This window comes from Thalia democratica, chromosome 6, assembly GCF_965202585.1.
Source record: "Thalia democratica chromosome 6, ktThaDemo2.hap1.1, whole genome shotgun sequence".
Classification (NCBI taxonomy): domain Eukaryota; kingdom Metazoa; phylum Chordata; class Thaliacea; order Salpida; family Salpidae; genus Thalia; species Thalia democratica.
This window is the reverse complement of record NC_139170.1, coordinates 20,065,104-20,090,174: the sequence shown is the minus strand read 5'-3', so window position 1 is coordinate 20,090,174 and position 25,071 is coordinate 20,065,104. Positions and strand designations below refer to the sequence as shown.

The 25,071-nt window shown below is 26.2% G+C and overlaps 1 protein-coding gene across 1 annotated transcript; it reads left to right on the top strand.

Annotated features, from left to right (window-relative positions):
- Window positions 1-3,879: 3,879 nt before the first annotated feature.
- Window positions 3,880-24,750, top strand: LOC145837924 (vacuolar protein sorting-associated protein 16 homolog). Its single transcript, XM_082945412.1, has 17 exons — window positions 3,880-3,963; window positions 5,026-5,114; window positions 7,839-7,920; window positions 9,342-9,474; window positions 10,729-10,854; window positions 11,095-11,245; window positions 11,704-11,828; window positions 12,194-12,491; window positions 18,181-18,257; window positions 19,358-19,489; window positions 19,844-19,977; window positions 20,179-20,461; window positions 20,636-20,842; window positions 22,625-22,798; window positions 23,075-23,244; window positions 23,832-24,032; window positions 24,283-24,750. Exons 1-17 carry the CDS (start codon window positions 3,926-3,928, stop codon window positions 24,416-24,418), a joined length of 2,556 nt encoding a protein of 851 aa, XP_082801538.1. The 5' UTR covers window positions 3,880-3,925; the 3' UTR covers window positions 24,419-24,750.
- The last annotated feature ends 321 nt before the right edge of the window (window positions 24,751-25,071 follow it).

Here is a 25,071-nt window from a genome sequence, read left to right as displayed (position 1 = left end):
TGTACAATTTATGATTTTAATAAGAAAAAAAAAACACTAATAATATCAACAATAATAATATTAACAACAACAAACTTCCTTCTATTTAAAAAAAATACTTTTTTATGTTTTGAATAGTTGTCCAAGTCTAAAATTGTAATATTAGAAAGCAAACAATATTTGCAAACTTAAAAACAAAAACTTTTTTTTTGATTTTCTCAAAAAAAATTTTTTTTTTAACATAAGTTTTCTTGAAACAGTTATCTCAGCTTACTATTTAAATACTTAATTTTCTGCTAAAGTTTAAACAACTATAACTTTTATTTTTACATTGGCATGCTAAAACTGGCTATTTTAACTATTTTTATTCTAAATTTATAAAACTTTTTTTCGGTTTATTTATTTTGTATGTTTGGGTAATTTAGGTTAAAGATAAGGGTAAAGGTTAAAATTTTTGAGTAAGGTTGGTTATTGATAAGGGTAGAGATGATCTTAATATATTGCTGAATTATCAATTTACCTCATTTGCATGATGTTATGAATAAAGTTAAAGAATTTATAAAACCTTACAACTACAGCCGACTCGTCCTAATAAGGACGAAACCGGTGTTGGTTGTCTCGGATTCTGTTGTTGATGGTCGTGTGGTGAACTTGATTGTTGATGGTGCAAAAAATCTCAGCTTTGTTGATGATGGCCTTAATAAACTGGTTCAAACTGTGTATAAGCCTACCAGAGCAGACATTCAACTATACAGCAGTATACTTATAACTTCAAAAAGTGAAACTGATTAAAAAAATTAGCAAGCATTTTATTTTTATAGTACTTATAAATTTACCCTGGTTGAAATTAAATTTAAACTTTTACAGTACATGTCTAGACAAGCCCTGACTAAGCCTTACAAAAAGTTTTAATATCTAGGGTATTTTATAATAGAGAACTACTTAGGTTTATACCCCCTTTAGAGATCTTATGAGACTTAAGCTTATGAACTTAAGCTTTATAGCATTTTTTATGAATTTTTTGAAATGTCCAAACTTTAGACCAAATTATTTTCCTTATCTTAGTAGCTATTTTTTTTTCTAGAGAACGCTCCTTTGCCCTTAATAAAAAAAATCCTTTGAATTGGGTTTGAATTTATGAATGGGGCCCCTTTGAAAAATGTGTTTTTTTTATTAGTTTTCGCTTAAATCTGTTTAAAAAAAAAAAAAGATTTTGCCTAAATAATTATTATATGTAACATTTTTCTATTTTAATATTTAAAGTTTAGAGCAGAAGTAAAAGCAAAAATATAATTGTTTTACTTTTAATTCCTCAGTTTTTTAAATGATTTATTTGTTTAAAGTAAACTTTAAAGTAAAAGATCTATTGTAACCAGGGTTGCCATAAAACTTGGAATCATAGAAAAGCCTGGAGTTTGACAATCTAGGCTAAAAAACATGAAAAAACTTCCAATTTTGAACAAAAATCACTAAAAAATCTAGAATTTTAAACAAATTTTATATGTTAGTAGTAAAATATTGATTTAACATAAAAAATTTATCTTAAATATATAATTTTTTTGGTCAAAATTGAAATTTTTTTATTAAAAAACACATTTAATTTTACTTAACAGTATCTTTTTAATGTTGTTTCACTACCAGGGTTGCCACTTTACCTGGAAACCTGAAATTTGACAATTTAAGCAAAAAAAAAATCCTGGAAAAACCTGGAATTTTGAACAAAAATTGCTAAAAAACCTGGAAGTTTTTTCATGTTGTTTTCATGAACAATTTTCACATGTTCAGTAGTAAAATTTTGATTTGATTCAAAAAATCTACCACATAAATAAAAAGTTTTTATCATTATCAATATTTTTTTAATAAATTTAAAGTAGCTTTACAGTATCTTTTTAATGTTTTATACTTTTTAAGACAGTTTATTACCTTAAACTTAACTTAAAACTAAAAATAGACCCAAAAATGTGTACTTTTAAAAACCTGGAAGAAATTTGGAATCCATGGAAAATTTTTGAAAAAACAAGTGTCAACCCTGCACTACTTAACACAGTTTTTACCTTAAACTTAACTTTAAACTAAAATTAGTCCCAAAAACAAGTACTTTTTGAAACCTGAAAGAAGTATAGAAAACCTGGAAGAAAATTCTCAAAAACCAATGGCAACCCTGTGTAACTCTTTTGACTTGTTTTTTTTTAAGTTTACATTATCAGTTAAAGTTTTTATTATGATCTTGACTTAAATGTCTGTTTGATATAGAGTTACCACACATTGGTGCCTCTTTGGGCTTTATTTTCAAAAGTTATATTATGTAAGCTTATACCATTTGACTTCTAATAAAAACAATAATTTATAAAACAACTAAAATTTTGCAGGTATTTTTTTAAATGTTTAATTTAATGGTAGTTGATTTTTGAACTTGATAGAAGTTTTTTTTTCACTAAACAAAATCAGACAGGTAAAGTTCAGATGATTGTGTAATTTTTAATATATTAGTTATAACAAAAAAAAATCTATATACTAGATTGTATATTAAACAACAAGTTTGCATAACTTGAACTGTTTTTATAAAGAATTGTTTGTGTTTAAGTGCTTTGGGTAAGGCCTATACTTTGAAAAAAAAGGCAAAAGGTGCTTTTTAAGGTACAATTCAGATAGTTGTAAAACTTTCAATAAATTAGTTGGAACTATAAAAAAAAACAAATGTCTACTAGGCTGTACAATAAAATACAGATCTGCAAAATTTAACAGTTTTTGTAAAGATTTTATTAATACAGCCCTTTATCTTATTTTGAAAAAAAAAACTATTTTTATTTAGTCTAATTTTGTCCAGTGAAAAAAACAACTATGGTGAATAGTGCTTTTATTAGCATAAAGCTTTATTTTAGATGAGTATTATTGCTTAAAAGAGTGACAACAGATGTATTCCTTTATTTTTCAGAAATGCCCTTATCTATCTTTCATTCTTTACAAAAAACTTGCACTACTGTAAATATAGTGAAAAAGTTAAGGTTCCTATATGTTGTATTAAAAAAACATTGTCTAAGCAAATCCTAGAATTTTTGACTTTTTAGAACAATTTATAGTTTAAGATTTTTTGTTATATATTATGCCTCTAAACTGAATAAGGTTTTTTGGGGGTATTTTTTTACAACTTGATCTAAGTTTGTAGAGTTTTAAATAAACTACAAGTTTCTTTTTACAGATTTTAATGTTTAAGCTATTTTTTGAGATATAGCTGGTAAAAGTGGTGAGTACAATAGGTTCCATATTTGTAGAGAAAACTAAAACAGTAAATTTTTAAAATTATTAAAAACAAATTTCTTTATTGTTTTTAAGAAATAAACACCTCAAATTTCCAGGAGATATTCCTTACAATATTTAAAAAGTCTTACACAAGAATTTAAAAAAAATGTTTTAATAAAATTTATTGTTTTATTTTTTTAAAATCAAATTTTTTTTAATGTGTTTTGGTTATGAAAATTCATTTTTAATTTAAAATATTTTTAGAAGCATTTTTTGAATATTGCAAAAAAAATATTCCTGAAAATAAAGGTATTTATCTCAAAAATTTTAGGAGATAGATCTTAGTGATTTTCATTTATTTACTAATTTAAGTTTCCACTCATATAAGGAACCTGTTGTACTCCCTGATTTTGACGAGCTATATTTTAAAATTTATTCTTAATATAAAAATATGTAAAAAGCAACTTATAGCTCAGTTAAAGCTTTTCTAATAAAGATCAAGTTGAAAAAAGTAATTAACCCTTCTCTCCCTGCCCTTAAGGTTTTAAACTTTACTTTTAGCATCACATTTTAGTTAAGTTTAACTATTATTTTTTTTAGTTTAAAGCTAGAACAACAGTTTAATGTATGTGCTACTTGTAAAACTTGAACTTAAATTAAAAGGTTAAAACATTTCTTTGAATTTTTATAAGTTTTTCCAATAACCATGAATGGTTGGAACAAGCTTGGAAGCAGATTTATTAGGTTAGTTTGACTTAAAATCCTTATACTTCTTTAGCTTTTTGTTTTGCTTTTGTGATAGTAAAAAAGCTGTTTATGTAAAATAATTCATTTTGATCTTGCTCTTATTTTTAATTTAGTACTTTTCTAATTTTTAAATTATAGAAATGCATCTCCATTGATTGAAAAAATGTTTAAAAACAGACAATTTTTAAGATAGTATTTGTTTTTAATTAGTTTAAAATTTTTGAATATATATATCACTTAAAATGTTTTCAAAACTGGAAAAAATTTGATATAAAAATTTCAAATTAGTATCCTCAAACAGAAGAATAGAAAGCAATAACAGTGCTAACATTACCGAAATATGTTTTTTAAACAAAGTAAACATTATCAAAAAAAAAAAAAAACTAAAGCAAAATACATAAAATAACAGTATAAAACTACTTGTACATTTCATTTTGAGAAAAAAAAAACTATTTATTTATTATGAGTTGTCTGCGTCATAGTAGTTACAATATCTGTAAGTACTTTATATTAATAACGTACTGATCACTTTAAAAAACTGTAAAAGCAGTTAAACAATTGTAGGTGATTTTTCAATATATAGTTTTTATTTACGTGAAATAAATATTTAGCTACTGCAACAGTTTAGTAATATAGAAGCTCTTTGATTTTATAAAATAACAAAATCCATCTATGTATATGTATATGTTTGAAATTAAAATTTACTAGCATAAAAACTTGTAGCTATTTTGGTTTTCCTTAGCAAATCTATGATGTTACACTATCATCATTCAATAAGCACTAGACTGCACTACACAACTGTCCATGCGAAAATCTGCGCCCGGGTTCATCCCTATTAGAATTCATTAGTCAGACATAATCACAATGAACTGTTGTATTAGTCAAAATCCAATGTATTTAAGCACATTAGCATTGAAGCTTTCATCTGTGGGTAAAGCCAAAAAAGTAGGGATTAACCAGGTTGCAGATTGTCACATGGACTATTGTTGATGGTTGTGCTGTGCAGTTTAATGCTAACCAAATAAGAAAAATAGTAATATAGATACACATACTTTTCAGAAAATCAACCCTTTATGAGATGTGTTGGAATAATGTTGTTTTCAACTCTAGTTCTATTTCATCAGTGTCTTTATATGGTGCTTTAATTGGTAAGTTTATGTATTTTATTTTAGCTTATAGGTTTTTTTGCTCTATTGATGAAATTTTTGGAACAGTAAGATAAATTTTACTTTTTTCTTATAGTAGCCATTTAAATATTGTATTTATTTATACATAATTTAATCACTTTGATTTACTCTAATTTTTGATTAAATAATATTTCACTTAAAATTGCAACCTGAACAACTAGCTACTTTAAGACCAAGTGGCTTTTTCTAGTTATGGCAAATTTTTGACTGACCACATTTGTTTGAAATAATTGTCGTAATCAAGTTACAAATTCTATTTTGAACCAAAAGTGTGATAGAGTAAGCAATGAAAGAACACAAGTAATTATTAACAATACAGCCTTTTTAAACGTTTTTACTCAAATTTTTTCATTGTTTAAAAATAGTATGTTTTTAGTTGAAAACTACCGCATAAGCCACACATTTTGCTTTGTGGGTCAAATCCGAAAGCCACAATTTGCTGATGCCTGTTTTAAACTTACAAAACAAAAAATATTCAATTATTGTGTAATTGAAAATTAATCAAATTTCTAATGGAACGTGTTTTAAGGCTTATCATTACACAAGTGAACTTAGTTTAGGGTATACAAATTTTGTGTACTTTTTACTTTAAAGATGGCAATCAAAGTTCTCAATTTAAATATAAGGAGAATGATCATTTATAAATTTTAAATTTTATTCACAATACAATGTTCCACTTGCTTGAACCTAGTCAAACGAGATCATCAGTTGAATAAAATCTGTAAAATTTATAATAACATGCAGGAAGACAATAGGCTAAACTTGAAATAAAAAACTACAGCAAAAAACTAAATAAAATATAAATAAAACTTATAGTTTAAAGTTATTAATATAGGAAAATCATAATGTTATTAGGTTAGTTTATCTTAAACTTTTAAAAATGTGAGTTATTTAATAATATTATAATCTTAAAACTCTAACAAATAAATAAGTAAGTATACTAACATTTAGCAGCCTTGTGAAATTTGTGAACAACTAACAAAGAAAACAACTCTTCAACTAAAGTACTAGGGTAAATTTACTTGTTTGAAAGATTTTTGGTTATTGTATTGTGGCGTAATTATATATTGGTTTAACTATTTGCTTGTACAAGTTAAAATAGTGATGTACTTATCAAAATGTTCTTAAGTTTTAAAATAAAGCAAAATAACTTGTGTACATTTTAAAAAACTTTATTTTAAAACTTAAGAACATTTTGATAAGTACATCACTATTTTAACTTGTACAAACAAATAGTTAAACCAATATATAATTACGCCACAATACAATAATCAAAAATCTTTCAAACAAGTAAATTTACCGTAATACTTTAGTTGAAGAGTTCTTTTCTTTGTTAGTTGTTTACAAATTTCACAAGGCTGCTAAATGTTAGTTTACTTACTTATTTATTTATTTGTTTGAGTTTTAAGATTATAATATTAATAAATAACTTACATTTGTATTGTTAATAAAATTTATAATTGGTATAAAAATTTAAGTGTTGCTATAGTAATTTGTACATTGTCTTTTTAACAAAAACTAAATTAGAATTTACCAGTTTCTAAAATATTTAAAAAAAGTTTAATTAAGTTGTATATATGTAACTTTAAGAAAATCTAAGCTTTTGTAATTTTGTTTTACTAACTAATCGTTTATAAGCAACATAAGTAGTCATCAAAAAAGAACGCCATCATTCCATGAAAACAATTATTTTGTTTAATCAAAAGCTGTTATTGATAAGAAAAACAAAGATTAAAAAATACACTTATAAACTAAATATATAAAAATGAGCGTGAAGTTAATTATAAAACATAAAGCTTAGTAAATTTTTTCTAAGTTTTTGAAATGAAAATAGTTTACTTATTGTATTAAAATTTTTGATATATACTATATATTTTAATTACAGTCTTTATAAGTATGCTTTATAGTAAATACTTAAGTTGAAAAAATTAGTTCCAAAATAAAAGCTTGAACTACAAAATTATTTTTTTGTTGTTATATTTTTGGGTATTTATTCAGTATTTAAACATTTACAACAAAATAAAGTGAAAAACAAATAACCAATTTTTGCTTTCCTTAGTGTTCAATGATATGTAAATCACGAAATGAAATTGAGTGTAAGTAATTACCTAATTGTTTATTTATCTGCCTTTTATATGGGCTTTTGATTTAATTTTATCTCAAACATGCAAATTATATTTGCTAATTTATTAATCATATAAAAATAAAGTGAAAACGGCTAGTTGATTTTACAAACCATTAATTCAAATTGTTTAAAATTATATTAAAATAAATATTTGTTATCAATTAGGACTTTAAAGTGTGAGTGTTTTGAAACTTGCATTAACTTTTATTAAAATTCTAAAATAACTTTGCATTTGAAGCTAGCATCAGTTTTAGTTTAGTCCTTTGAATATCAGTTATACTATTACAGTTTTTATTAAAAACTATCATTGTTTTCTTTTGTTCGAAATAAGTTAAATTTTTTATAAACACAATTAAATTTTTTCTGGTATTGAAGTCATCAGTAATGAATCCATTAACTAATGCTTAAACGAAACAGTATGACAATCAATTAAAAAAGCTATAACGCATATAATTTCTTTATATCTAATTACAGTTCATGTTTAAACAGATCAAAAATAATTTTTAGTTTATGTAGTATTTTATTTCAAGTATACTAAATTTACCAAATACACTTTTTAGCTATAGTGAAACATAATGGTGCTAATAAGCATCCTGATATTCATGTGTACAATGCTGCTGGAATAGAATTGAGTCGCTTTACGTAAGTTTAACTTATAATTGAAAGTTTGTACAAGGGAATTCACTCTGTATTCTTATTTATGTATTGTGAAAAATCATACTATATGAAGAGGCAGTATGTTTTTGTTATGAAATTTTAATTAAAAGGTTATTACTGTTAAGACGTAAACGTTAAAAAATAATAGTAAAAAAGTGTTATTTGTCATTGTAATTTAATTGAATAATTAATAGAAAAATAAATTTTCTATATTATGTATGATAGTGTAATTTGCTTTAAATTAAACAATAAAAAGTTCTCAATTCAAGTATCTTTAAGGAGGCAAGTTAAATTTTATTTTAACAGATTGCTACAAAAATTACAATGTTTCACACTTTGCATAAAAAATATGTCATTGACTGATGATCTTTTATAGTTTTATATAAGAGTGAAACATTATATTGTTTCTAATAATCTGTGAAAGCAAAATCTAATATTTTATGTATAGAAAAAAAAAGTAGCTTTTTTAATAGAAATGTTATTTTATAATGATTCTATATTAGTAAAATATATTTTTTTAGTATATGTTTACAACTCATTTGTACTAGTCTTTCCTGCTCAGGCGAGTTGATGTTTTAACTTAAAAACAATTGAGTATATTTTCAAAAGTATGTTTTTTTAAATAATGAATAACATAGATAAATTAATAATCAAAACAACAACCAACAATAAACAACAAATTTTTAAAAAACATGTACAATAACTTTTTCAATACTATACAAAAATGACAAAAAGCGTTTTAAACTTTAAATTGGATATATTTTGATATTAAGTTTTTAACTTTTCAGCTTTAGTTTTATAACTGTTGCAAATTTAGTCACACATAATGATGTATTTATAATTGTCTGTTTTTAAAAACCTTATTTTAAAATTAAATGCGGTCAGAAGAGCAATTATTTTAGTGTAACCTACGTTTTTAATGAATGATTAAGTTATTTGATATTTTTGGATCAATATGTCATTTTATATCTAGAGTAAGCAGAGTATGTTATATAAACAAGAGCAGTACTTGTAGTTTTTGAAAAATAAGAGTACATTGAACTTTAAAAATAAAAAGCTATATCATATTGTTAAATTAACATTAATAAAATTTATCACATATTTAAAAAGTTTTCAGTAATTAATCTCTATATGGATTTATATATTTTTTAGTTTTATTTAAGTTTAGTTATTGGTGGGAAACTAAGAAAGTACATAACTAACTGAAAGTAATTACATTGAGTTATCTAATAACTAGCAAGTGGCATTGTTTCTTAAAGTGTGTGCATGATTTATATGCACTCAATTTCTTTGCGCATAAAACTTTTCAGTACTAAAAATAAATATTATAGCTATATTATAGCATAAATATTATAGCTACTAAAATAATATTAAACAAAAATATGTAACATAGCTAATAATATCAGGTATAAAAGCTGGAGTTTAAAAGGTATATGTTGGACAAACGCGGATGAAATTTTGTGTTTACAGGAGGACGGATTTTTTTCTATACATGATATCTTTGGAACTATGAGAAAATCTATAGAACGTATCAAGAATGTCAGATTTATTTTTTTAAGCTAGACTAATCAAAATGTATATTTTGCTTAGTTTTTATAGCTTTGAATAAACTTAATAAAACATTTTCGAAAACTAATTACAGTAAATAGATCAATAAGGTACACACCCTGATCTCAATCAAAAATGCATGCCATATGTGTAATGTGTATTTTAGATTATAAAAAAAACCTTTATCACACCAAATAATAACTACTATTTTTTAAACAAAAACAGTCTATCCTAGTTTTAGAATTTCTAAAAATTTTAATATAACTTTGTTATTTTTGAATTAAACATATTAAGGTCATGTTCTTGTTAATTGAGTTTTTTATTCTATGAAATGTTTAAAACATTTATTAGTTTAAAAGGTTTTGATCCCACTAATTCTAAAAAAAATAACTTATCAATGCCTTCATTCTGGTTTAATTTTGTTTGTTTTGATAAAGGGCAAAGGGTGGTATAAACTTTTTTAACAAAACTTAACATTGTTTCTTATATTAAAATAAACTACAAGTAAATTTTTATAAATATAAAAAAAGTTATTAACTTCTGAGACATAGATACTTTTGTATTAAGTTTCCAATACAAATGTATGAACCACAGTTTTTTCATTTTCAATTTTCTCACAAATTTAAAAATTCACTAAAAATCTATCTTCTCCTTCATTTTTTGAGCTTTAGACCTAAAATTTTCAGGAAACATTCCTTATATAGTTTAAAATACTTTTAATGTTGAACTTAAAAGCAAAATCTAAAGTTTTAAATGGAAAAAACAAACTGAATTTAAAAGATTTAAGTATTAGTAATTGAATTACTGTGTACATTTGAAGAAGATGATTAAAAATTTATGAAGAAGATATATTTTAAGTGAAATATATTTTTTTTGCGTTTTTTGTTTGAGCCTTCCATAATTCCTTTTGAGCTCACTGACTTTGATCTCTTATATCTCAAAAGTTACCTTGAATTTTGTGAAGCAGTTAAAAATATATGTTAGCCTAGATAAAAACTCTGCAAAAAAAGATCAACAAAACAACCCCCTTTGCCCTTATTAAGTTTGATACAAGTCTTAATAATAAAAAGATAAAATAGCTAATTTTATATATTTTTTATTCTAAAACTCTTTAACATTAAAAAAATGTGTATCTAATATCAAACTTTTTAATTCCTATGACAAAATGATAACTTATTCCTTGATTTACTCAATATGTTGTATATATTTTTTAAATGTGGTTTCTTATTTACTAAATTGATACAGCTTTGTTCAACTCACAAAGTAGTGGAGTTTGAAGTATTTCTGAGCAACGATGCAACTGAAACAGGCATCGTTGTTATGAGTGGAAGTGGCCAATTTCACATGATTAACAATATTGAGGACGTTAAGGTAGTGAATATGCACAAGCTCCTTCAATGTTTAAAAGATAACTTATAAGAAAAAAATATTTAAATAAGTTTTTATCCTGCTGTTTGCAATTCTGTATTTGAAAAAAAAGGTTTGTTTTAGTGATAAACATTTAATGCTAGATAAAAAAAAAACTAAAACAGACTTTCAAAAATTAGATACATTTTTGCTTGTTGTAGTGATGAGAATAAAGAGCACAAGGAATTTTTTTTTTAAATTTAGTTACGCACAATTTCACATCCTGGAAACAGCGGAATTCCTCCTGTTTGGTGTTCAGTGCCTAGCACTAGGAGCTGCAAAATTTTGGCTGCTTGTGACAACAATTTATACTTGCTTGATTATCCTGATCAATTTACCCTTCAGCATCCAAGTGGTTAGGTTTAGTCTATTTTTTTTGGCTGTATTAAAACAAAATTACTATTACGAAGTTTTAAAACACTAAATTCATTACTAACCTTCATAAAAAAAAATTAAGTAGAATTTTTTTTCGGTTTTTATTGTAACAAAATACTATTATGTTAAAAAATATTTCAAAAATTTAGCACAAGCTACTTAAGTTAGAACAAAAAAGATTTTTATCAAAATAAGTATTTCAACAATTTTTTTATCTAAAAGTGAACTTCAAACAAAAATAAAAAGTAAAATGTTTTTTAATCAATGTTATTAAGATAATATTTTATTAACAGCTGTGTTTATAAACGAATACTCAATAGTTGATATTTAAACTTCAATATCTTTTAAATAAAATGAAATGCAAAACTTTTTGGTCGGATATATTAGTTTCAAGTCCATTAAGTTAAATGATAACAAGTATAAATCTGAAAATATTAGAAATGAAAGAGGAATCAATGTCCATTGAAATAATAACGCTATCATTAGACGGAAAACACATAGCTTTTTTTTACTTTACAAATGAAAACAAAGGAAGAATATGGATGGGTTCCTCAGATTTCAAGGTTAGTCCATCATTATTACAACGTTTGCTTTAAAAGAAAGTATACTAGTATATGAATTTTCATTATTTATATTTACCAACATACATTATTATTTTTTTTTGATAAAAAGGTATTTTAATTTTTTTTTAAAGATTTTATCTAGAACAGTCTACAAAGATAGCTTCTTTATAAGCCTTTAAAAAGAGTAGACATTTATTTATGTTTAAAATATTTAAAAACTTGTAATATTTTTATAGAAAAGAGTTACTTTGGCTAATTTGATAACCTGTATGTTAGATAACAAATCTATCAACCATTTTCATTAAAGTCGTTCCTATTGAAATAAAAATAAATTAAATTATTAGTAATCTTTTTTTTTAAATCAGAAAAAGTATTGCGACGTGCTCTGTCTAGAGGGGAAACTCCCGAAACAGATGGTCTTCTGCAGCAACTGCATTCCTTCTTTTGCCGCGGAAAATCACCACGGAAACCGGGAAATCTCCCTTCTTGTTTACTCCATGCGTCAGATAGTGGTGGTAGGAGAAGGTGGGCAGTCTGTGGTGTATGACGTCATGGAGGACTATGGGGTGAAGAGTGGAGTTGAATCGACAAAGATGTGGGCGAATGTTGACGGGGTGCACATTGTGACGTCACAAAGACATGATTTTATACAACACGTTCCGAGTTGGTTACAGTTGAGATAGTTTTGAATTTTTATACATTAAACTTAGATTTATCAAATACAAGCTACTCAATTTTTATTTATTTATGACTGTGTATCAATTGTATTTTAATAAAAATATATCTGTAAAAACAATTTTACAGCATGATAAAGCTAAAAATTGTTTTTAATATTGGATAATTGATCTAGTTAGGGTTTCCTAGCTTATTCTCATTATCGCCCCTTTGAGTGAATTTAAAAATAAAATTGTCTCCTTAGTCAGTTAATTACCTATTTAAGTATTTAAAAACAGTTTAAAATAGTAAAAAAACAAGCTAAAAACTAAAAATTCGTTGACTGCCTAACATTTAACAGTAGTCCCCCATTCTCCCCTTGATCAGTTTTACCTGAATTTTCGACTTTTAAAAAGATTCTTTTTATATTAAAAAAAATAAAGTCTGAGATAAATAATTGAAGTGTAAAAGGTAAGTTTATGCAGGGTTGCCACTCGAAATCAGGAAAAGTAAGGAAAAATTTTAAAAAATGACAAAAGTCGGGAAAAGTCAGGAAAAAATGGGGGGTTTTGAAAAAAAGTCAGGAAAAGTCAGGAAATTTGATAAAGTTTAAAAAAAAGTCAGATTTTGTCAGTTTAAATTTACAAAACTTCTTGTTTTCCAAAGCCTTCAAATGGCAAAAAATAATAAACAGTCAGAAAAAAATTCCAAAATTTTCCTAGAAATTTACAAAAATATTAAATTTTATTTCCAATGCCTTCATCTGGTATAAATTAGTAAAATATCCTTCACAAAACTGCAAAAGTTTTCTATTAACATATTGAACAAGTACCCTACTTAACAAGCAGATTTTGTAAGCTTTTTAGTATTGATGATCTGTAGCAAGGACACTTCCATAGTGAAATTGTGATATATACACAAAAATTATCTAGCATAATTTTAGAATCAAAGTGTTTTTTGTTTAAGTAAATTATTGAGTTCTTTATAACTAAGAAGTTAGTTTAGTACTTTATGTAACAAGTTAATGTCTATACTTTACCTCTTTATGATTTTTCAAAGTTGATTAAATTTATAAAATAAGTTATAAGAGAGGTATATGCCAAGATTAAATTTACTTATTATTTGTATTTTTTTGTAGAGTAACTTAAGTTTTTAAAGTAAATAAGAATATATGTATTTGTTACAAATTTTATACTAAATGATAAGAGGAAATATTTTATAAATAAAAGTAAAAATAATTGAGTGCCAAAATAAATGAAGCTCACAAGTTGTGGCTTGATTTAGAAAAAAGATTCTCTTCAACAAGTGTAGGGGCAGCAGATGAGAGCGATTTAAATAAAATGAGGCAAATGATTTTGACGCTAACCTGGGAAAGATTCTACTTATATAACTATTTTTGGCCTGGTTTAATACGCAACGTGCGCTCTAACTTATATAAAGTAGAAGTCCCCAAGATAACGCTTAAATTATAATTGCTTAAATATACTAATATGAATTACTTACCATTTACAAAATGTTTAATAAATCAGTTACTTAATTTAACTGGGTTCGAATTTGTGATAATGATTTTATTTACAATGAAGCTGCGAAACGAAAAGATGATAAAAAACTGCACAACATTACACCAGAATAATAGAAACTAAACACTACATGTTTAAACCAAACTAAAAAAACATTCTAAAATCGAAATCACTTCAACAAGATTGAAACCATTAAAACTTAAGTGCAGCAAAAAGCTGCACTGAGTTCAGACCATTCAATGAAGTAGCAACTAGAAAAACTGCACCGTACTGAACTGAACTAATTACGCGATATTCTTAATTTATACTCGCTTGAAAAAAAAAAAGAAAGTAAAAAAGAGACAATTACCGCTCACGCGGTACAGCTTCAAGAAGTAAACAAGTCAGAAAAAACCCCTAATTAGAAACAACTCTAAACCGCTACCAAGCGGTTACATTTTCACTCCTAAAACGGTCAAATTGGAGTTTCAGCTACGGTTTAGAAAAAACATTAACTTTACTTTGCTAACAAGTCGTAAAACTTTAAAAACTTTAGATGAAAACTTTTAGATTCTGACAAGAGAACGATTACACAGACAAAATACACTCTTAATTAAAACCGGTGTAAAAAACTTCGGTGTGGGGTATTTTCTTAATTTTTTTAACTTTACTTCAAGTGTTACGTTAAGAAGATGCTTAGAAATCAGTTAAAATTATGTTTAAGTGTCAAAATGTTTAAATGTAACTGTTAAAGCTTTTAACCATCGGTTGACAAAAAAAAAAAAATATATATATATACATCAAAATAGAACTTAAATGCTAGAAGATATTTATATGCTAAAAACATTTACCAATCAAATCAACATCGTTTATAAAACTTAAGAGTTGGTTCGAACACATTAAGACTTAAATAACAGAAAAATGTAGACAGTTCAAGAAATCTCCTCGCCGCCGGAACTCGATCCGCCCCTGCACATCTCCTCGCCGTCTGACCGGTCCACGCCGATCCGTCTCCTCGCCTCACCCAACGGTCTCTTGGCGCCACGGAATCCGTCTCCTTGCCTCAACCAGCGGTCTCTTGGCGCTACGGAATCCTCTGATCCGTCTCTTCATACATCTCCTCTTTCATCTCCTCGTTCCTCACCTCGTTCATACGTCTCCTCTACCGCTCCTCGCCGATTCGTTTCTCGAGCCGTTCGTGCGAAAGTGCAATTAAAGTTCAAGCAAAAATATAAAGAAAATACTATTTCAAGTATTTTCAAGTACTTTTAAGTATGTTTATAAGAAACTTAAAAAACATTTATAGCTTCAGTTTAAACTAATTATTCATTATAAAAACTTTTAGTATATTAAAAACATTTCACATTCAACATGAGTTAGTTGACAAAACAAACAATTATATTCATTTCAAAAGCTTAAATTTGTTTCGAAAAAATATATAGCTCTTGAACTTTATACTAATTTATAAAACTTTAACATTCTAAGAAAGTTAAAAACAAAGTTGTTGTTAGCGTTTAAATGTTGAATAAGATATTAATAGCTCAAATGACCTTATTAAAATTGTGTTTTTATAAGTAAGCTGAAGTGTATAACAACAAAAAACAAGCCAATAAAGTTTGTTACAAGCAATTAACAAGGTCATTGTAAAAAAAAAAACTTTAAATATTATAGTTTAAAATTTGAACATAACATTGTTGCTAAATATAAAACTAAATTAAGTTTAATAAACTTAAGAAATTTCACTTCATTAACCGATTATGCACTCGAAAACCAGTTTTAATAACCTCATACAAATACTTTTACAAGGACGAACGAAAAAACAACAATGTTTTTACATGCAGTTTAAAAAGTTTATTATCCATTATAGTTCAAATTAAACGATTGTTTGAAAACAAAACAATTAAACTTTACAGTTGCTAACTTTTATAGACGTTTAAAACTCTTTTTGTTATAAGAAAGTTTTATTATTAGAAGCCTTTAGTTTCATTTTAATTTTTAATAAAATGTTTAAAACGATTGAACGATATTTAATTAATTTGACAAAACGCGGAACAACTTGAAAACAAGACAAACTTTTGTTTAAACTTGCTCGTACAAGTTTAAAACTCCTTTTGAAAAACGCTTCAACAATGAATTGCAATAATATCTACACAACAAATACATTTTAGTTCTAACACATGTCCATTAGCTTTTCCCAAACCACTTTAACATAAAATTCAACACAATAAAGCTAATTACTTTTTGCAAAAAACAACACAAATCTCTCACAAACTCGAACTACTTAGTTGTTTTTCCAACTAGAAATTTTAAACTCATTTTTAAAACTTTACAGACCAGATGACTGGGTTAAATAAATGCCCTTAAATTTATCGAATTTATAATATTATTAAATAAGGTTTATTTTACTCTGTTTTCAAGTCACCATCTACAAAACGTAAAAATTTTAATGAAGGTATCTGTGTTCGATTCCAGCTATAAATAACTGGACGTCCGGGTCACCATGACGCTAACCTGGGAAAGATTCTACTTATATAACTATTTTTGGCCTGGTTTAATACGCAACGTGCGCTCTAACTTATATAAAGTAGAAGTCCCCAAGATAACGCTTAAATTATAATTGCTTAAATATACTAATATGAATTACTTACCATTTACAAAATGTTTAATAAATCAGTTACTTAATTTAACTGGGTTCGAATTTGTGATAATGATTTTATTTACAATGAAGCTGCGAAACGAAAAGATGATAAAAAACTGCACAACATTACACCAGAATAATAGAAACTAAACACTACATGTTTAAACCAAACTAAAAAAACATTCTAAAATCGAAATCACTTCAACAAGATTGAAACCATTAAAACTTAAGTGCAGCAAAAAGCTGCACTGAGTTCAGACCATTCAATGAAGTAGCAACTAGAAAAACTGCACCGTACTGAACTGAACTAATTACGCGATATTCTTAATTTATACTCGCTTGAAAAAAAAAAAAAAAGTAAAAAAGAGACAATTACCGCTCACGCGGTACAGCTTCAAGAAGTAAACAAGTCAGAAAAAACCCCTAATTAGAAATAACTCTAAACCGCTACCAAGCGGTTACAATTTTAACTCCCAAGAAAATGAAGCGGAATGCAGTTCAGGTGAAGGAAACCATATCTTCATTAGATGAAGAGGTTGAAGTGCTAATAAAAAAAACGGAGAAAATTAATTTTAGTTCATACATTTTAAAAAACAGTATTTGATTAAGTTCTTTATTGTTTTAATGTTTTAACTGTAAAAGTTCGTTATTGTTCTAAGGTTTAAGTTGTGAAAGCTCCTTATATGTCGTTTCGTTTATTTATATACATTTATGCTAGGAAATTCTAAAAAAAATGTGTTCGTTATTGTTTCAAGGTTTCAACTGTAAAAATTTGTTATGGTTTTAAGATTTTAGTTGTGAAAGTTTGTTATTAATTCAAGGTTTAAGTTGTAAAAGCTCCTTATATGTCGTTTGTTAATCTAGATACATTTATGCTAGGAAAAGCTAAAAAATGTGTCTTTTTTCAGACAAGTTGTGTTTATAAGGTAATAATACAAGTATTTTGCTAATAGAGCTGTTTAATACAAACATCAATCATACACAGATGGTTTAAGTGATGTACTGGAAGTTTGATTATAGAATTCAGCAAAAAACTGTTGTATTTAACCTGTATTAAAATTAGATTGAAAGCTTTATATAGTTTTAAGTGTTAGATTATGTATTTAAGAATAAGTTTTATTTAAGAGTATGATTTAGAAAAGTCAGGAATATTTTGGTAAAAAGTCAGGAAAAAGTCAGGAAAAGTCAGGAAATTTTTCTCAGCTTGATCAGTGGCAACCATGTTTATGTGCATATTATAGATTATCTAACGAAAAAAGATATTTATAAAAGCATTATTAAGCTTGATTAACAATATTAACACTATTGTACTATCCAGTTTGAAATTTAGAACTGCCCTAGTTTACTAAAAATTGATTTTTTATTTCAACTTATTTAAGTTCTCTTGTCTCACACTGCAGGTTGTTTATTAGGATATTTTAGCTTACCTTAACGTAGTAAAATTTTCTTATCTCACTTATATAAGTTTTATGCTGTTTTATTTAGTTATGGCTACCTATTAAAAAATTAGCTTAAATATGAAATATAAATACTTATTTAATACTTAAATATATTTATTTAGAGACGGTAGAAGACATTTTCACTCCAGGATCTTTAGCTCCAGGTGCAGTTTTGTATGACGCTTCTCGACAATATGAAGTCAGTTTCTTCAAACTTGATTTAGTTTTAATCTGAATATTTTAATTTAGTCTATCGGTTTCCGTTACATTTTCACATGATTTTTTTCAATTTGAATGTGGATGGTTTAAAAGTGTATTCAACTTACTAATTTTATGTCTAAGACAGTAGAAAAAATTAAAAAACATTACTTAAAATATATTTATAAAAATAAGTTCAATGAATGCTTTAAGGGCATAGGTTGCCATCCACCTAGATTTTTAAAAGTTCATCTTATTTTGTATAGGTTGTCTGAGTTATCAGAATTTTTTAACTGCTTAACAAAATTCTAAGTAACTTATGATATATAAGCGATCAAAGTCGGTGACTTCAATAGGTTCCTTATAGAAGGCGCAAACAAAAGCGAAAAAAAAAAATTGATTAAAAGTCCATCTTTTTCTTAATTTACTAACCAATTTTCTTCAAATTTTCACAGTATGTCTATAACTAATATTTAATCGATTAATTGCAGTATTTTTTTTTTTGAAAGTTAAAGTTTTATTTAAAAAAACCACCTATTTTTTTGTCTTTTTTTTAATCTAAAATTTTTATTTTTAATATTTTCAAAATTGCAACACTTGAAGTGTTTTTTTATACAAAAGGAATGTTTCCTAAAAATTTTCAGTCTCTAGCTCGAAAAATAAAAAAGAAAAAATATTTTTAATGAACTTTTAAGTTTCCAAGAAAGTTGACAATTAAAAATTGCGCTACATACGTTTGTATTGGAAACTTTTTATAAAAACGTCTATATCTCAAAAACTAATTAAAATTTTAATATTATATAAAAACTGGCTTGTAGTTTATACTTTAAGCTTTTATATAAGAGCCAATGTTATTTTTTGTAAAAAGAAATGCTGGACCCTTCCTTGGCCCTTAATATAACTTGCTTAATCTTTCTTTAGTCAGTAACATTTTTCTGATAAGTAATTAGATAAGTAAATTTTTATAGAGTGCATAAACTTTTACATGGAATGTTTAATATTTATTTTAGATACGTTTATTTAGTTTGTAATATTTCAAACTTTTTTCAAGAAAAGTAGTTTAGAAGTTTACTGTAACTTTTCAATTTAATTACTCTACAGCGTCATAGTGAAAAGGCCTCTGAATATTTAACATTGTTAAAAGAGAGAGATGAGCTTGATGTTGCTGTTGAGCAATGCATTATCACTGCTACTTTCGAATTTTCGACAGAAGTTCAAAAGCATCTTATTAGGGTACGTTAAGTATATAGAAATAAGCATAACTGAATGTAATTATGATATATTCGTTCTATATTGAAGTTAAGATGATGTTTTTTACCCTTTACACATTTTTGATAGTTTGCCACTAGCTCAGATTAGTCAGGATAGTTTTAAAGTAAAAAAAAAAACTTAGAAAAAGTTGTTTAAAAAACTGAATTTTGTTGTAGGCTGAATAAAACGAATGCCTTTAACGCTCAGAATTTTAGTATAAAATTAAGTAGAAAAAAACATAACAGATTTCGTTCTGTAATTTTTTAGTTATGTTTAAGTTTTACTGCTACTTTATACCTAATAAATTTTTTAAGCTAACGATTTTTGTCTTCACAGGCAGCTTCATTCGGTAAAAGCTTTGTTCATGGTGATTTGCAGTTAACTGAATTATTTTTAAATGCAAACCAATATTTGCGTGTTTTGAACAACCTAAGATATTATGATGTTGGAATTGCAATGACTGCTGCACAGTTCGTTCTATGTACAATTTAAATTGTGTTAAGTTGCAACTTTTGCTTACATATTTGCAAAATAACATTTCAGCTTTTACATTATATTTGCTTTTTGTTTTTAATAAGTTTTAATACAATCTTAAAAATATAATTATAGATTTTGGAGACATGTTTTACTTTTAAAAATGTCTTCTTGATAGCTTTAAAACTATTTTTCAGACTTCAACACCTCAAGATGGACCGACTGATCGCTCGTTTGGTGGTGAGGCGCCTCTTCAAGCTGGCTTTCCACATGTGCCGTTACCTCGGAATGCCCCACGAAACAGGCTCCTCCCGCGTCCTTTCATACTGGGCGTGCCACAAGGTGACGCACCAGAGCAGAGAGTCTGACGACCAGATTGCCAAGGTGATAAGAGCCAAGTTGAAAGGAAAAAGGGGAGTTTCTTACGCGCACATCGCAGCGGTAGCCCACAAAGCAGGCAAGAGAAATCTTGCAACAAAGGTAAAATTTACGCTGTTGTAATTACTATACTCTGATACAGCTAAAATTTTATTATCGATAGTAATGACATTTACAATCTAAAGTATCAAACTTGGTAAATTAGCTAAATTTATTTTAAGTACATTATAGATGTTACATCTTGTACAAATAATGAAAATTAGATTTTTTGAATAGTTATTGGAGTACGAGACGAGGTCAGTGGAGCAAGTGAGGCTCCTTTCTGAGCTAAATGAACATAAAATGGCTGTAGAGAAAAGTGTCGAGTCTGGAAACACTGACCTGATATATGAGGTGATGGATAATCTGAAGAATTCTACTGGACATCACCAGTTTCTTGTCTACATTAGGCAACATCCCATTGCTTACAATTTGTATATGAAAGTTTGTTTTGTTTGTTCTTTTTTGAATAAGTTTGTTTTTTAATTATTAAAATTAAATGTATAAATAGTATCAAGCTCATGCATAAATATCTTTTTTAAGTAAAAACACTTTTGACAACTATAAACAGTTGAATTAAAACATTAATTTTTTTTTAAACAGTTGTAATGATTGTTAAAATGTAAAAATAAATTGTTTTATAAATTACTTTTTAGGAAAACTTAGTTTTAACATTTGTTTTAATGAAAAATTTATATATATGTCAACAATGTTTAAAGTACATAACATTTGTTGAACATTTTTTTGATTAGCATTTATCAATCAGCTTTGCTGACAACTAATGTAACTTTAAGACAAGAAAGCTTCTATAAAATTTTTTAGTAGCTATTAAGTGAACAACTAAAAATATAATTTACTAAATTTGAATAAGTATTGTATAAGTTTAACTTGTAAACATCGATAAAAAGTTAAAACAAGCCCTAAATTTTAGATGTAACTGTTTAGATTTAAATTAAAATCAAGAATAATATATTTTAAAAAGAAACACTAAATAAGCATTGAAAAAAAAATGATTTGAAAAATTTGAAAATAGTTAATTACTCAAAACTAATCAAAATACTAATTATAAGAGCTAATTAGATACAAACATATAAACATCAGAAAGGGGTTCGATTGCCCGACAGGGAGCCTTATTGCTGTTTTAGTTATTTATATGTTTGCATTTGATTGGCTCTGATAATTAATTTTTTAAAAAGTAGGAATGTATAAAGCGTTTCTATGTCTTAAAAACCATTTATTTTTTGGACTAATGCTTAATACTATAATCAGCATTTTTAAAATTTTAAAGTTATTACGGTCAAAACTAATATAAAATCTATAAGATGTTAGACGTATATAATTACTTCCGTAGTTACAACTACATACTATCCTTTAAACAAATTTACTAAAAGTGATACTAAAATTTACTCCATGTTATGCCTACTTAAGTATCGTAGTAGAGCTTACATACATTTAGTAAAAAAGGGAGTATACTGAAAAAAGTTTGAGTGAAACACAATGGGCTAATTATTGTTATCACAATTATCCACAAATTACTTACCCTTAAGGCTACACAAACTATATAATGTTTTAATGACAAGTTTCATTTTTTCCTTAACCAAACAAGGGGTCAGGTCTAAATTGTTATGTGTGTTATGCACGGGACCAACCTAAAAAGGGTTGAAAAGCTATGTTACTTCGTCGGGTCTTTGTAAGTAGGTACCGGCTCTGTACTGACTGAGTGTCAATACATAGTAATGTAAAAACTTTTTTGGCAACAGGGTTGCCAAAAAACTTGAAAACCCGGAAAAACTTGAATTTCAAACAATTTTTACATGTTAAGTAGAAAACTTTTGATTTGACACAAAAAATCTACCATGTAGATAAATTTTTTTTTTATTAAAAAACACATTTGAAGTAGCTTTACAGTATCTTTTCAATGTTTTAATACTACTTAACACAGTTTTTTACTTAACTTTAAACTAAACATAGACCCAAAAATATGTACTTTTAAAAACCTGGAGAAAGTTTGCCAAAAACATTTGGCAACTGTGTATTAAACAGAATTTTAAAATAATAATAAATTACTACAAAGTTTGTTTAATGAAAAATTCGTTTGCTTTGTATTCAAGTGACACAGATATTTTTTCTAATAGGACTAAAGGACAAGATGTAAAGAATTACTACTAGATAACATATTTAATAAAAATGTAAATGTTTTACATTAAAAAAATAATTAAAATTTAGAGGTGTAGAATGCAAAATTCAGAAGAATTGAAAAACTTATACACACAAGAAGACAATTTCGAAGAACTAGCTTACCTTAATCTCAATGGAGATCAAGATTATTATGATAACACTGTACAACTCCACCAAGCACTTGATTGCTTTAACAAAGCAAGAAATGAATTCAATGTCAAAGTTGGTTGTTCTTCAAGCTTGTGTATTCAAACTTATGTTTATTTAGATGTATTCTGAAGTAAAAAAATGCTAAACACACTTCTAACATATTTTATTTAGCTTTAGCTAATTCTAAAATAAACATTTTGTTTTTGTTTTTTGTCTCAATTTAAAAATTTAAACTTCTTTGGCTAACTTTTTTTTTAAGGATTCTAGTGTAAACCATATCAAAAGTTATTAATAAAAGGTTTCCTTTCAATTGGTATTTAACCATGAAATAAAGTTCTTTATTAAAAGGCAACGGAAGAACAAATTCAACTTGTTAAGCAGCAAAGTGAAGTTAGCAAAGAAACAGGTGAAAACTTTTCCGACTTGTCTCTCCACGACACCATGCTGATATTGTTAAGCAACAAACAATTTAGTAAAGCCGAAAAATTGAGAAAGAACTTTAAAGTATCAGACAAAAGGTAAGTGAAGTTTACATTATAGCTTGTTTTAAGAAGATCAAAGTGTAAAATAAATCATTAAAACAGTTTTTCAGTATATCTAGACGAAGAATCATTATAAATACTTAAAAAAAACTATTAAGAATTTTCGCAAGTTAAAGCGTAAAAGTTACAATCAGATTAATTGAGAAGTTTAATGTTTATTAGTATTAGGAAATTGTTAACGGAAACAAGCTGAGGTTTAGCTTAAAGTTAACAAAACATTATAAGCTCTTTGTATACGAATTTATTTATTAAAGAAGGAAAAAGTACTAATTCATTTTAGTTTTGCTTAGAAAATGTCCTAATGTCGTTTAGTTTATCTATTTTCATTTTTCGCTTTTCTATATACTATTTAACGTTCTAGAATCTAGACAGTATAAGAACAGTTTTTATTATCTTTTTTTTGTTAAAGTAAATACTATTCAATTTTCTTTCGTAAAAATGTAAATGAAAAAAAAAAGAAATCATTGAAGTTGAAAAAAAACTACGTATTGTAAACTCATAATTTTAGATGTGAATGATGTATCTTAAATTTATAAGATTATCATATATAAGTTTTTTTTAAGATGGTGGTGGGTGAAAGTGACAGCGCTTGCAGATCAGCGAATGTTCGCTGAACTGGAACAATTTTCCAAGCAGAAGAAGTCTCCTATTGGCTACATGCCTTTCTTAGAAGCCTGCGTCAGAAACAACTCGCCAGAAAATGCGGAGAAGTATATACCAAAAATTCCAAAGAACCAGCTAGTCGCAGCGCTTGTTAAAATTGGGTTAGTCTTACTTAAAAAAAGTTAAACTACATAAATTTTAAAATATCAGTACACGTTTCATATAAATTAGTTTTCGTATGATTATTAAACGGTGTACTCTAAATGCGTAAAAATCTTAAATAAACTGAATAATAAGAAGAAAAGCACTAAATTTAAGATACCTATAACTAAATACCTTTAATTTTTTCAATATTTTTTGATTTATAAAATAAAACTACGTTTTTAAGCAATTCAGCATTTTTACTTTTAGTGACATGAGAAAAGCTTTTGAAGTTGCCTCTCAAAACAAAAACCGTGATGAACTTCAACTTGTGTATAAAAAGTGCCGGGCTGAAGACAAATTAGTAAAAGATAAAATAATAGCCTTCATCAACCAACTTGGCTGATTTACTTGAAAAAAAAAACTTATGTGCAATATATTTTAATATTCAATTCTATCATTCACGTAACTTTATTTTATAATTTTATAAAAAATCATCTTTGACTTTTTACTTATTGTTAATTCAATGTGTATGTATATTGAAAAAATAATTTCAGTTTGAAAACTTTTCATTGACCCCTTTAAAACATGGCGTTTTGTCTTTTGGTTGAAGCTTGTTTAGGAAAGAAACATAAACTTTTATGTCTTTTTGTTAAACCAATGAAAGTTTTAAAGTATATAAAAATGCTTAATTTAAAATAAAAATGATTTATTGTTCATTAAAATTCAAACTGCTTGTATGAATTAATTCACAACAACACAATATTTTGAATGAAAAAAAGTAAAAGCTTTCACTTATTTTAATTCAGATATATTTAGACCTTTTAATGCAATTAAGTACCATTTAACTACAAGACAAACAAATTTTTTCATTATAAACTTTATTAAAACTTAAGCGCTTTCGGAATGTCCATATTCCCTTATCAAAATACTAAACACTCTCTAGTTAAACTAAGACAAAATAAATTGAGTGAAATTATATCATTTGTAAAAAACACAACTAATTAAAACGACAAGTAATTAACAAAAATGGATTTTTATAAACAATTAAAACAAAAT